The following is a 13,907-nucleotide window of genomic DNA, read 5'->3' on the forward strand; positions in this document are numbered from 1 at the left end:
AGTTGTAACTGCAATGAGGTCTCCCCTCAGTCTCCCCTTCTCCAGGTGAACAGGCCAAGTGCCCTCAGCCACTCCTCATACAGCTTCCCCTCAAGGCCCTTCACCATCTTTGTGACCTTCCTTTGGAAGCTCTCTAAGAGCTTTATATCTTTCCTATATTGTGGTGCCAAGACCCTTTAACACATGTTGAAGAGATCCTGTAGTGCAAAAGCAAGGAACTGGAGGGCCTCAATTAATTAGCATTCGACCCACACAGGATCTCCTATTCTTCCTTCCAAAGGACCAAACAGATGTGAATCTGATTTCTTGATCCAGAAAAATCTCATTAATACAGAAATACTGCCACTTAGAAGTGCAACACCATAGAGATGAAATTATCATGCTTCTGCCTGCTCTGCATAGTGCTCTCGCTATGTCTGCCCAACCAAAAATGGGTCTTATGTAGCCAAGGAAGCTATTTTTAGATCTGAAATTGTATCCAGGTTAGAACTGGATTAGTAACAGCACATTGCCTAACCTTTGAGGCGGAAGCTCTGGGCTGAGGCATTGCAAAGGTTCCCAGCTGGCAATCATGCCCTCAGTGAAACATAATGTTGTGTAGTAAATGGTTCTTTCTTGGCTGTGAATATTCATGTACTTATAGCAGGAAACTATTACAAGCTGAAATTACTTCCCTTCCCTGGCACTACTGCCAAGTAATTAGTTCAGAAAGTAACTTTTGGAGTATCAAGAAAAATGTAAAATTTCTCTTCAGATGGAGCATTTCCTCCTTTTTGGGAGCACTGTTAGATTCTAAGATACAATAAAACTTTTCTTAGTGTATCTGTTCATATGTAACATGGCGTTGTGAACATAACACGTATGTACTATCTTATATTTTATGTTATTTATTTATGTTTATGTTTATAGTGGCAATAATTTCTTACTACTCTCTGCTAATGTACCATGATCATGTGATACGAGAGGATGAGCAGTTAGATAACACAGGTTTCTTTCATATTTTTCTGTCCTGAACACATGACTTCAAGAAAAGTAATTTGATGACTCACTGCCTTACTTTTTTTATCTGCAAAAACCTGAAGAATAATTGCTTCATGCCATAAACCTTTCTATTTCTTTGACACCTTTCAGTGGAATGCACCACCTGCACGAATATACACAATACTGTGTATATACACAATACACAGTGCGCCAGGACTCCTCTCTTTCATCTCTTTTCCTCACACCTCAAATCAGTGTAAACTTTCAGGCATTACCCAGGGATGCCAGAATATAATGTAAATTTTCATCTTTAAATAGACTATGATATTTGGTAAAAAAATGTATATTTCAGAGAATATGAAAATTAATAAAGACAACTGCTTTCTGAGATCCCATGTTTTGCAATACATGTGTAGAAGTTACTCCACATAGGTCAACAGATGTTGGATTGACCTGAAATTCTCTCAGACAAGAACCTGTAGAAAACAGTGGCATGGAGAAATGTGTAATGAAACCTAAAAATGGGATTTAGCCAGAACTATCAGAACATTAAGAACTACACTTAAATTCTGTATGTCTAAGACTGGGAAATGGAGTCAGAATGCCACTGTTTGATAACAGAATGTACAAATCTGTTTTACAGGATAAATGAAAGAGAAAAGGCCATGCTGCATTCAGAACTTGTACAGCTAGTATACCACAGATGGGAGAAAAAGCAAGCGTTACATATAGTAAATGTGCACAACACATGCCTCGATTGCTGGAACATGGACACCAAACAGTAGTGATGGCATGTGGGAAACTGAAAACAGGCAGTAGAGGGAGAACAACAACCTGCTTAGCCCCCTGATGAGCCTATCTGTCATTTCTCTGTCTTCAAAAACTAAACAAGAGGTTATTATGGCCACTCAGAGTCTACAAATATCAGCTGAGGAAGATCTAGGTCTTGAGCTTTTGTGGAGATGTCACCATCCAAGCTCCTGCTGAACTTGCTGATAGTGAAACTGGTTAGAATCAGCAATGCAAATTACAGACAGCCACTTAGAACATCAGTGGCTACCTGTAATTCAGTAGTTCCACAGTGTGACCTACCTAATTCTCATGGCTCATTACTTTTTCTTGAGCTAGACTGAAGAAATTTTTTGTGTTTGGGAATATTCTCATTTTGCTTAATAAAACCTTGGAGCCTCAAAACCTGCATTAGCAGGTAAAGAAAAAAAAAAGATGACAAATTCTCATGATGGAAACATTTCCATTTACCCATAATCTCCCAGAATGGACAATCACAAATAATTTCATTCTTTTCCTGAAAAAGGTACCAAATGCTCTTTTATACTGGGGGTAGAAAAATACATGCAGCACGGAGCATCATCAGAACTTTTCACCAAGGCATTGATTTCAGTGCTGTTAAAGCAGTTGTTTTGTAGCTTATCCATGAGATAAAAGTATCAAAATGTTCAGAGGTAAAAACTTCACACGATCACACTGAAGAAAGGGAAATATCCTGTACATAACATTTTAAAACAGATAGCATTTGCCAAAACTAATTGAACAACACAAAAGGGGAACATCTGAGAGGAAGAAAACATATATTCACAGCTGTCAGAAATTTTAAAGGTGCACTGCTTGCCTGGGTAAATATTTGCCTTGTAGGTGTTCTGGTTTTGTTTTGGCATAAAATTGTTTAGCCAATCTGCTTTTTGGCTTTTCAAATAATAACACTTACCTGTAAAAATATTTTGGCAGATGAACTAATCTGGAAAATTTGCATGACTTGGCCTGCAACTGACTATAGATTACAGATGTTACAGTGGATAACCTAATAACACAGCTCAGTTATTTATTTCCAGATTAATCCATGTCTGCAGATTTGTGCTACGACTTAGGTGTAACCAGAGTGTGGAACAGTGGATAAACCACGACACCCTCAAACCTACTTTGGGGTCACAATGTTTTCCCTATTTCACTCTTGACCTTCAGAACATAGAGGGAGGCATACCTAACCACTAATATAGACTAAATTATTGCACATTCTAATCTCCTTCAGTTAGCACCCTTACCAGTAAGCAGGCAAAACAGAAACAATGATCTGTTTGACCTTTTTACCATTGAATTCTCTTGCAGACAAGCAAACAAGCAGCCCCTTCTAGATCTCTAATCATTAAGAAAAAAAATCAGAAAGTCAATAAGATCTGCAAGCCTGATATAGCCAAACTCCTCACCATAAGCCTTAGTATATCTCCAAAGGGTGATATGTGAAATTTACCAAAATAAATAGGCTTGTCAAAATCTTCATAGATGTTTAGAAGCAGTTATTTCTGTTATTTCTGTCTGGAGTCCCTGCATGTTTTCTTGAATGAAAGTCACAACAAATACTATTAAAATCTAATGCAGAATCTCTCAGATGGGACGAAAAATGAAGCGCCCTTTTATTACTGGGTTACAGTTATGCTCAGTTTACCTCAAGTGAAGAGTTCTGAAGTTTCCCAGTTAGTACTTCTTTCTCTTTCTCTAGTTGCTTCAGTTCACACTCTGATTTTCTTTGAAATTCATCTAGCTGTGTCTGGAGCTCCTAAAATTAAAAAAAAAAAAAAGAAAAGAAAGAAGCAACGAGATAAAAGCCTGCAATGGCCAGAACAAAACATGCAGCATGAAAAAGAAAGAACATATTTCATCTACATCACCCTAGATAACAGAGCAGTTTACACAATAGTATATGCTACTGTTTTTGAATGTCACTTATGTGTTATTCAATTAAAAAAGTATTAGCAGTTTGGTTTGGTTCTTTCTAACACTAGTGTGCAACAATACAGTTCACATAATCCTAACCTACTGAAAGCTTCCCTATGGTGGAAAACTGTACATCATGAAGAGTCAGACTATTTTGCCTCAAGTGGTGTTAGTGTTCAAAAATAATTTAGTATGTAAGAGTCACCCACGAGACCTGAAAAAACAGAAATATACCTTGGCCATATAAATAACAAGATGATTAACCAATGGGCAATTAACGGAAAAGAGAATTAAAGGAAGCACTACCTGGTAGCATCCCTAAAGAAAATCACAATGAGGAGGTAAAAATAAAATAAAATAAATTAAAATAAATTAAATTGGAAAAAGAATTGAGGACTATATTCCACCTTATTGCTGGAAATAGTTGAAAAATCAATGATAACCCCAGTTGCAAGACAGTGACCAAGAGCTTGTATCAATTGTTTGCAGCAATTGTTTATTGTAGAAAGACAGAATGTGCAACTTCTAGAAACCTCCTGAAGCGATATACATTACAAGCTTATTAGTGCACTTGCTCTTCCTATTTGTGCCAATTTCCTGACTCAAAAAAAAATATTCTATAACTTCAGACACTACAAATGGAGGAAACAGAGAAAAAAATAGCAATTTAACACCTCTCCCATCCTGTACAGCCCCTTCTCACACATCCCACTCTGTTTAAAACCTAGGTAGCAATTAAAGGATGAAATTAAACAGGTGCATGAGTACTGCAAGGGAGAAATTAGCTTTAGTTTTGCCTGCACAAAAAGAAGAGCATATAACAGTCTTTTTGATTAAAACCTGAAGATCAGGTGCAACATTCCCACTACAACTCTGGCAACTTACTTTCTTCTCTACATCTTAATTTTTCTATCTGGAAAATAGATACTTCTCAAACAGCTGCTACAGACCTTAATTGAATCAGAGGATATAAACTAGCATTAATAATGAAAAATATTGTAATTGTGTTTAAGTTTTACTGTGGGACCCCTGGTGGCCTAGTGGTTAGCATGCGGCACTCTCACCGCTGCGACCCAGGTTCGATTCCCAGTCCCCCGGGCAGATGGAGCCCGTTAGCCCTGTGAGGCCATCCATCTATGAGAAGGTCACTCTAAACAAACCTACGTCCTGAGGACCTCACTGCCATTGTCCAAGCTTGCTTGGCCCCGGCAGATGAACCTTAGGATTAAAGGGTGGGCTCAGTTCAGCGCAGGCTGTGTCTCACCTAAAAAATCCATTGCGCAGGCTCGAAAGGTAAAAGACCTTTCCCCAAATCTTCGTTCGCGAAGACTGGCCATTATTAAGTTTTACTAACTCAAGATTTTTCTAATTTAATTAATACAAACCTCTAAGAAGAGAAGATTACAAGCTTATAATTTATTTATTATAAGCAATAAATATCTACTACTATGCCTTTTTTCTAAAGTATGATTGTTTGATATTTAAATTTGATTTGACTCACATGAAGAGCTTCATCCTGGCGTAATTTTAAGTATACCTGTACAAACTTACAATAAGAAGAATACACTATAAAAAAGGCAATATCATTTTCATGATGTAACTGTGTACCTTGAAGCACTGCATCTTCACATACTGATCAAACATGAGCCCTTTCACAAGCAGATAAAATAATTTACTCACACGGGTTCCATTTTGAGAAATGAGATTGCAAAAATGTATAAACTCCAACAATTTCAAGGAAATTAATTCTTCTGATGAGCAGTAAACACAATTTCTAGTGTCCAAAATCAGGACGGTACTATGAAGCTCAACATTTAGTGACAGCAGCTGCGTGCTTTTTATGACTTCACAACTTGACGGTAATTGGTTTGATTATTCTCAAGTCAATGTTAAACTCGGAAAGTTATATCAGTCTTAACTGCAAAAAAATGGGTAAAAGTACATTTTTAGCACCAAGAAGGGTCTAAAGAACACTTGACCAGCAGTCTGATTGTCCAGTTCTACAAACTGCTCCAATTAATCTTTTTTTCTGTCTAGAAGATGTCTGACAAACCCATAAGTACATTAGGAGTCAGAAACTAAATTCCTCCTTAGTTTATGCCCAAATTTGGCAAACCACTTGGACATGCACTGAGCTGTAAGCTTCACTAAGCACTAAAGCACATGCTTAAAGCCAAACATGTGTTTCAAGGTTCTCCTCTGTTTGAATAGATTTCAGGTCACATTCAGGTTCTTACTGCACAGAAACATTAGAGACTGCAAATTTCCTAAAGCCAAAGGATTCAGTCACAGACAGCATTCTCATGAAAGTGAAATTCTTTGAGAAATCTCTTAAGCCAATCGCTGCTAATGCATATCAACAACAAGAATTACAGCCCAGCCACTTAAAGCACATTGAAAAAAGGTATTGCTCAGGTAAGCTGTCTGGATCCATGAGAAGATGAGGATTCTTTCTGACTAAAGTTAAATAAGGACATATATATATATGCATATGTGTCTGTGTGTGCATGTATATGTTTGTAAATAGTTGTAATTTCATTGGTAACACATGTATTCTGAATTAATTTACCGACTCTTTGCAGAATTAGATCCTCTGCCTAAACAATGCAAAATTTTGATTAAATCAATTTATTGAGTATTTCACAGCAGTGATCCACGAAAATTTAAGTCAGAAATTACAATAACACCCACAATACATTTTTGTCCAGGAGGGTTCTTATATAAATCACTCCAACTACCACATGCAAAGCATGCAAGGATAAGTGTTGCTAAGAAGGCCGTTTATCACATCAAGGATAAATTCACCTTCCTGTCTGTGGAGCTTTTCCCAGAAATACATCAGTCTGACCTTTTTTTAACTTTTTTTTCTTCAGTAAGACCACAGTAAGAAAATCCTGGCATTTTATGTTAATTCAAAGTGCCCACAGTGAGCATAATTCAAATGATGTCACTGTGACCAATAAGATTAAAACTAGATGAATTAAAGCATCTATAAATAAAAGAACATTCCCACCTTCTGCATTTTTTTATTTCAGATTCTATGAAGTTTTAGACTGGCCTGATTTCCTTTGTATCCTTCATTACAAGATCTACCAGCCCTTTTAACAGCTATTCCTTCAGACAAGCCTTTTCCTTATGGGACTGATGCTTGACTTTACAAAGACAGTTCTCTCTTTTATTTATACCCTCTTTGTAAATAGCTGCAGTTTCCATAGTCTATTTTGTAGTGAATATCCTATTTCATATCATATAGATATGAAAAAAAAAACCCCAACAGGGTAGAATTCTGGGGTCACAGTAGTCTATTTTGTAGTGAATATGCTATTTAGGTGGAAATACTCCATTGAAAAATACTGGCTTTATTTTACTTAGCAATATAGAACTGTATTGATCCAGGACGATAAGCCTCTCTCTTAGTCTAGTAATAGTTTGGGGTTTTTTGCTGTTCTGGTTTGAGCTTGGCCATGTAACTCGCTTCCAACCATGCAGGCTTCCTCAAGGACAACCTTAGTCCTGTGGAAAAGTGCAGTAGACAATTTGTTTTTTCTTATGTCTCTGAGGGCAGGTCATATTTTCCAGAATGGTAGCATAACAATAGTTTTAGAGAACTAAAAAGTATAGAAAAGATTCAGGGCTGGACAGTTGCTTACAGGGAGACATCTCTCAAGATACACACATTCCTCATTGTACTGAGTTTATTCCTGGTACTATTTCTGCATTGCTTTTCAGAATAACTGTTTTCTATATTTAAAAATAAATAAATCAGTATTCCAACTTGACCTCAACAGAGAAAGTCTGCCTTGGACATTGTTCTCTTTAAGGTTTTTGTTACAGCACCAGTTGAACACTCAGCCCTGGTACAGCTCAAGGATGTCCATAGTTTCTTTGCTGCCTTTGCAGCAACACATGTACTTCAGGTTATGAATATGAGTCACTGTTCCACTGAATGAGCTCAGAGATCTGGGAATCTTACAGGATTGACTACTGTATAATAATCCAAAAGCCATTAATTTTAAAAGAAAAATTACACTGATTTCAGTACTTTTGGTATGCTATGCCTTTGAATATTTGAGAGCAAAACACCTGTTAAAGCTCCTGCACATCTTCAGAGCTGCTCTTTTTCTGACTCTGTTTGGTACAAGTCATTTGCTGCAGCTGTGTTATTTGATGTTTCAGTTCATCTACTGTATTAACAGCTTTGCTTTGGAAATTCAACATAGTTTCCATATCTTCTGCAGTATCAAAATTTACATTTCAAATAGCATAAATAACTTGCAGAATTTCCAATATAAGTGACTACTAACAGGGGAAATACTTCAGAATGACATTAATGAGCATCTTACCTGCTTTATGCAGGATTTCCTTTTCTTGACGTGTATTTCTGCCTTTGACTACACTTAGATCTTCTTCCACTTTTTTCACTGTACCTTTTGATCCCAGAATTTTTTGCTGTGTTCGCTTAAGCTACACTTCCAAATCCTAAAATATGCATGACATTACTTCCATGTTCATTACATATGTCCTTTTCTTGTCATAAGAAATAAATGGTCATTTTCTCTCTTGGTGTAGTTCCATGACATAAATCTTTCACCTAGAGAGCTGGTTTAAATGCTCTCTGGTTTTTGGCTCTTCCATACCCTTCAACTGTCTCTGCTGCCAGAATATTTGTAATGTGGAACCATTCCATCATTGCAAAGTGAACAGTCATCAAGAGTTACCATCTAAAGACGTCTGAGATTATCCTAAACTTGAAAGAGGTTATACTTCCAGTAATTTCATGACAATGTATGCTAAAAGTTTATGTATATTAGTTTGGAAATGTTTTAAGTTGCTGGAATATAACAGTTTGTGACGTACTCCATAATGCCTAAACTCAGAAAAAATTGGCTCCTACAAACTTTGCTGGGAATCGTCTGTCCATAAGTAAAGGTAAAAATTTGAACCATATTTAATGTTCTGTTTCTGGAGGTTCTAGTTTCAGTTTTCAGATGTGTAGCATAATACTGCAATATTGACTCAGTTAAAATTGCCATTTGTTCCTAGATGAATGCTGAGTGAAACCTTACAGATTAAAACTAACTCATATTTAACACACTCTGTAGCTCAGAACTTCAAGGTAAGCTTGTTTCTTTTACCTCTGGCATATCCCAAAATTCTTCTGAAACTAAACTGAACAGCTCAGACTTAATGACTTGTCAACCTTTGCATTGTCTCTTCTACAGTAATAACAATAAATGTGCACTAACATGATGCTTTTCACCTAAAAGTCTCAAACGTCTGGGCATACACTAAGGAGAAAACAGAAAATTCATCTTGCTTAAACAACAGTCCTTACACCTTTCAAGCCCTATAATAGATTTTGTTGCTAGTATTTACCAATGCTCAGAGGTATTGCAGATTAAAAACATGTTTCTATTTCCCAGTCTGGCACTGTCTACATGAGTCTGAAAAAAATGTGCTATTTAATGGTGGCATAAGAAATACTCAACTTAGAAAGGAGAAATTTTTACTTTTTTATTTAAACTGTAAAGAAACAGAAAATAGCATCATGTCTCTTTCCCTTCTTCCAGATTTATTCCAGTCTGAGGCTATCTCTTCACAGGTTCCAGGCAATATGCTCCAGTGGTATGTAAATCAGCCTCATTCCACAGACTTAGAGGATCTGAAATGTATGAGTTGAGCATATGTCCTTCAGGAAATATTTCAGTTTTATCCAGCTGCTACTGAATTTAGAAAATAAATTGCTAACGACACCACCTTCTTATTTCCATTTCCTATCATATTTTACATTATTTACTTCTAAAAGATTGCCTTTCTTATGCAATAAATCAGGAGTAAACCACGTGCATAAATTTTCATGTGTCCATGTTTCATTTTTCCTGGATGTTATTTCAAGTACCCACAAAAAAATCAGGATCTTGCTTTCCCTCTCCCCCTCTATCACTTCTAACTTCTATGAGCCAGGACACTTTTTGTTATTGAAACAGATATTACAGATTTCTCTGATTCAATTTTAAAAAATGGCTTCTCTGCATCTCTGTCATTCATTATATCCTCTCCACTTTTCTGTAAAAGACAGAGGTTGTTCTGCTACAGATCTACACACTGAGAGAATGAAATCTGAATAATGTTGGGGAAGGTTTATTCAATTAGTCCTCTGATCTTGCAAAATAAAAAGGTATTGAAGGCTGAACTCCCTCAAAGATCATCCTCAAAGAAGAGGCCCAGTACTCTGCACCATCAGCAAAATGATACCAGCAAGCAAAATGTGAGGGCAGATAGTGAAAACAGTTAAGAGCTGTCTTGGAAGAACATAGCTGACTGGGCTGACCCTGCTCTCTACAGAATTCCAGGGCTCTCTTACTCTAGAAGAAATAAATTTTTCCCATTAGGAAACAATTCTTGTTATTCTGTAATATTCCAAGTCTAGACCTTCATGGTGTTTTCTTATCTAATATGCAAGACTGCTGTCATAGGGCTGGGGGCAGGTCTGGTAGATGAGTTTATGTGACGTGAAGGACCAACACCATTAGAAGGAAGTCGAACTGTTGAGCACAGACCATGGTTGGGTACTTCAACTTCAGCACAGCTCATCAGTGTCTCTCCTGCACTCTGACCTTATGTACCAAATGCAGCTGGTTGGCAGATTGCCCATGACATGCCAACCTCTCAAACTGCATCTGACACATGATGCAATTAACCAGAAATTAAAAGGGGCTGCAGAGCTGTGCTGCAAATGTATGAGATACACAGCAGTGAGGATAGACAGGCAAAGTGTGAGGTGAGAACTAGTGGTGAAAATCTAACTGCTCAGCACGTAAAACTTCATGGGTGTAAAGGACACTTCATTAAATGGCACTTGGTACCACCCACTGCTGCAAGAGCCATACAAGGCACTTGATTCCCAATCTGCCAGCTCAGGTCTCTTATCTAATCCTGTTCATATCCATGCACTGAGTTATTGGCAACCAGAAGGGAAAAGGAAAATATACTGTGTAAACACTCACGGCTAGCAGTAGTGCCTGTTTGCTATTCTTTTCACATTTCTGGGCGGGAAAGGTAAAATTCTGTTCAGGACCTCACTCCTCCCTCATGGAATACAAAGTCTAGTGTTCAAAGTGTTCTCCTAATGAGTTACTAATCATCTTAACTCTGTCTTTAAAATTCTCAGCACTATATCTCTCCTATTTCCATTTGAAGTCTCTGAAACTGTTTTACTGCTTAAAAAGCATTTGAATCAATATGATATGTAAAAGACCCCTCCTGTCCCAAATTTTAAAGAATTGATGATTTATACTTTTATAGGCAGAGATAGGGATACTCTACCTGTATTCTCTCCTTCAGCTTCTGGGAATGCTTCTTCCTCTCATATATCTTCTGGCTTTTCTCCTCTAGGTCTGCCTCTAGCTTCTTTACCTGCTGCAGCAAAAAACCTTCCTCAGTCTCTGAGCTCTTCCTTTGCTCTGTTTCTCTTTGCTGACAATTCATCGCTGTTTCTATCCCAGGCTGATGCATAGCTTTTCTCAAAGTCTCTTTTTCTCTCTCATAAGGGACTTGCAGTTTGTGTGTTTTCTCAGTATTTTCTTTAGTTGCTCTCTGGTTCTTGCTCTTCAGGTTTTCCACCTCATTTATTAGAGCGTGTCCTTCCACACTGCATTTTTCATCTAAATGTACTTTTTTACCTAGATTTTCTCTTCTAGATGCTTTGCATTCATTTAGTAGTTCATCAAACTCCTTATTTAAATGTGGAAGCTTGTTTTCAAAGCCTGCATTGGTATCTACCATGTCTTTAGAGAGGACTGTCTGTGCTTGTTTCACTTCTGTTCTCAACTCCTTCTCTTCCGCCTGCTTTTTGCACAATGTTAGCTCTGCCAAGGCTTCTTCCTTCAATCTCTTGTGTTTTTCTACTGCAATTTCAAGGGCCTGAATATGTTTTCTCAGTAACTGTTCTTCTTCAACTTTGCTTTTACACTGGAGAATCGTCTCCCTTGTCTCAGCAAGAATGTGCTGAATTTCTTCTTCATGAGCCTCTCTCAGAGCCTCTATATTGGCCTCATGTTCATCATTCTTAGTGTTTAGAGCATATATCACCTATAGAAAAATAGAAAATTGAAGTATCTAGTGAACGGTAGCCATGCATCCAGTTACTATATTTATCAAGGTGTTAAACAATAAAAGAGAATTACTGCAATAGATCAATATTTTTTTGGTGGTGTGGTGGTTCTTTGTTTTGTTTTTTTTTTTTTCACTAGGAACAGAAGGGACAGTGTTACACTGCAAAACCTTATAGGAAAGGAAGACAATACTGTGACAGGCAATAATTTTTTCACTTTTTGTCAGAAATTTCCTTTTTATTCTAGGCAACTTGTCACTTCATGCCTGTAGTTGGTTCTCTAATGCAAGGAAGGGAACCAGGTCCCTTCTTAAGCTAAATGAGTCCTTATCTGTAGTCCAGTGCACCTGGCCTTCAGTGCAGGAGGGCTACCTGCCACACTGCCTTTAGCATTGGGAAGTGCTGGGGACCAGTAGTGGCAGATCTGTGCAGTGAAATCTGAGGTCCTGATATCCAGTTCATGTGGACCAAAATCACTTTGTGATGTAAATGAAAGTAAAGTATGAAAGGTGGATTAAATTCCGCACTCCAACCAAAACACCATGGAAGATGCATTCCTGGAAGCCACATGCCTCACAAGTCAGTTTGGTCAGCATTGTATGGTAAGCATTACTCAACTGCAAGCCTCTTTTGGCTTGATTCTGAGAAGTGTTCAGGCAATGCATTTTTTTTTTTACCCCACATTTCAGTAATAGTCATAAATCTCAGAAAACAAGTTTTAGCAGATTCAAGTGTCCCTCTGATGACAAGAAGTAATTTTTCCAAACAACTGTTTTAAATCCTTTGATGTTTTATTTTCTTCTGCAAAATGCAGAATAATAATTCTTTTGGCTGTAAGACAAGTTATTACCCATAGCAGGCTTCATTTGTTACTTATAACATACACCAAAAACCTCTCACGGAAGCTGGTGTACAAGCACACTACTATTGTTTTGAAAAGAAAATGCTATTAGAAGCCCAGAGTGGCCTGAAAGGAAGAGTAAATGAGCAGTTAAACTTACAAGACAGTTACATGTAATTGCACAACATAGTAACTGCCTTGAAAAGATACATGTTTGTCTTTTCAGACCTTCATCTACTGGACATAGTTATCTAACTCAAGGAGAACTACACACTGTGTATTAACATGTATGAAGGTTTTCCACTAATTTGTTAGGTTACGTTTTTTTAGGGATAAATTACTGCTCTACAAAACTAGGTTTGGAATTTGTACACAAATTATGATAGATATATTCAGTCTGGCCTGAGCCCACAGAGGTCAATCAAAAGATTCTTAGACAATGTTTGAGAAAATCATAGCCTTAAGTAAATAAATAAATAAATACAGAAAAAAGGTCACAACTAATTCTTTAATTATGCTAGAATTTTGGCCCTGTAATCTTCAAGCCTTCCCCAGGGCAAGCCTCAATTGAGAGTCCAATAAGTATCTTGACCACACTAATGTCACAAACCTGTAATGTGTTGTATAAGCCCCAAAGATGTCTCCAGAACTACTGATTTTGCATATCTATGTCTAACCACATTTTGTGCTATCTGTATATGAATAACATATTGAATTTCAGTCAACCATAAATGAAAGCAAACACACAAATACATCTTGTGTGTAGTCAACTTTCTCCCTGGCAGTAATGAATTAAGTAGAGAAGCCTTAAAAAGTCACAAATGAAAAGCGTGGTCTGGATATATTTCTGGATAAATATATGACAAAAGAGAATAACAGCATTATATTCCTGAAAAATGTCAGACAAGGAGTCATTGTCTACATATAGATATGTATATTTTTGGACCTTAGATTACAAGTTGTTAATTATTCTCTGTTATTTTTAACCACTTTTCCTTGAAATTGAAATAGTTGTAGTATACTGAGCAGTTTCCTTCACTAATTAAAACCCCTCCATGAACAGTGATTTCTTAACTATTAACAGTACTTCTTAACTGTTCAGGAGACAGACATAAAAACTACAAGGAGAAGATTAATTTTGCCCACATTCTATACACTGAATGACCAGTAATTAGGTTAGGCAATTCTTCAGTTAACTAGGTCAGATGCTGATGATCATATTTCTGTATTTAATTCCATCTG

At 37.1% G+C, this 13,907-nt stretch overlaps 1 protein-coding gene across 5 annotated transcripts in view; it reads right to left on the bottom strand.

The window, feature by feature from the left end:
• The window catches only part of FAM184B (family with sequence similarity 184 member B), a 42,290-nt gene that overhangs the window by 16,966 nt on the left and 11,417 nt on the right, over positions 1-13,907 (bottom strand). For all 5 annotated transcript variants that reach the window (XM_027686409.1, XM_027686408.1, XM_027686407.1 and 2 more), the window contains exons 2-3: positions 11,038-11,802; positions 3,443-3,553 (exon numbers count right to left, since the gene is read on the bottom strand). In XM_027686409.1, the coding sequence (XP_027542210.1) occupies positions 3,443-3,553; positions 11,038-11,802 (876 nt within the window). The remainder of the gene's footprint in view (positions 1-3,442; positions 3,554-11,037; positions 11,803-13,907) is intronic.

The sequence above is a fragment of the Neopelma chrysocephalum genome, unplaced genomic scaffold (genome assembly GCF_003984885.1).
Source record: "Neopelma chrysocephalum unplaced genomic scaffold, ASM398488v2 Primary Assembly neopelma1_71, whole genome shotgun sequence".
Classification (NCBI taxonomy): Eukaryota; Metazoa; Chordata; class Aves; order Passeriformes; family Pipridae; genus Neopelma; species Neopelma chrysocephalum.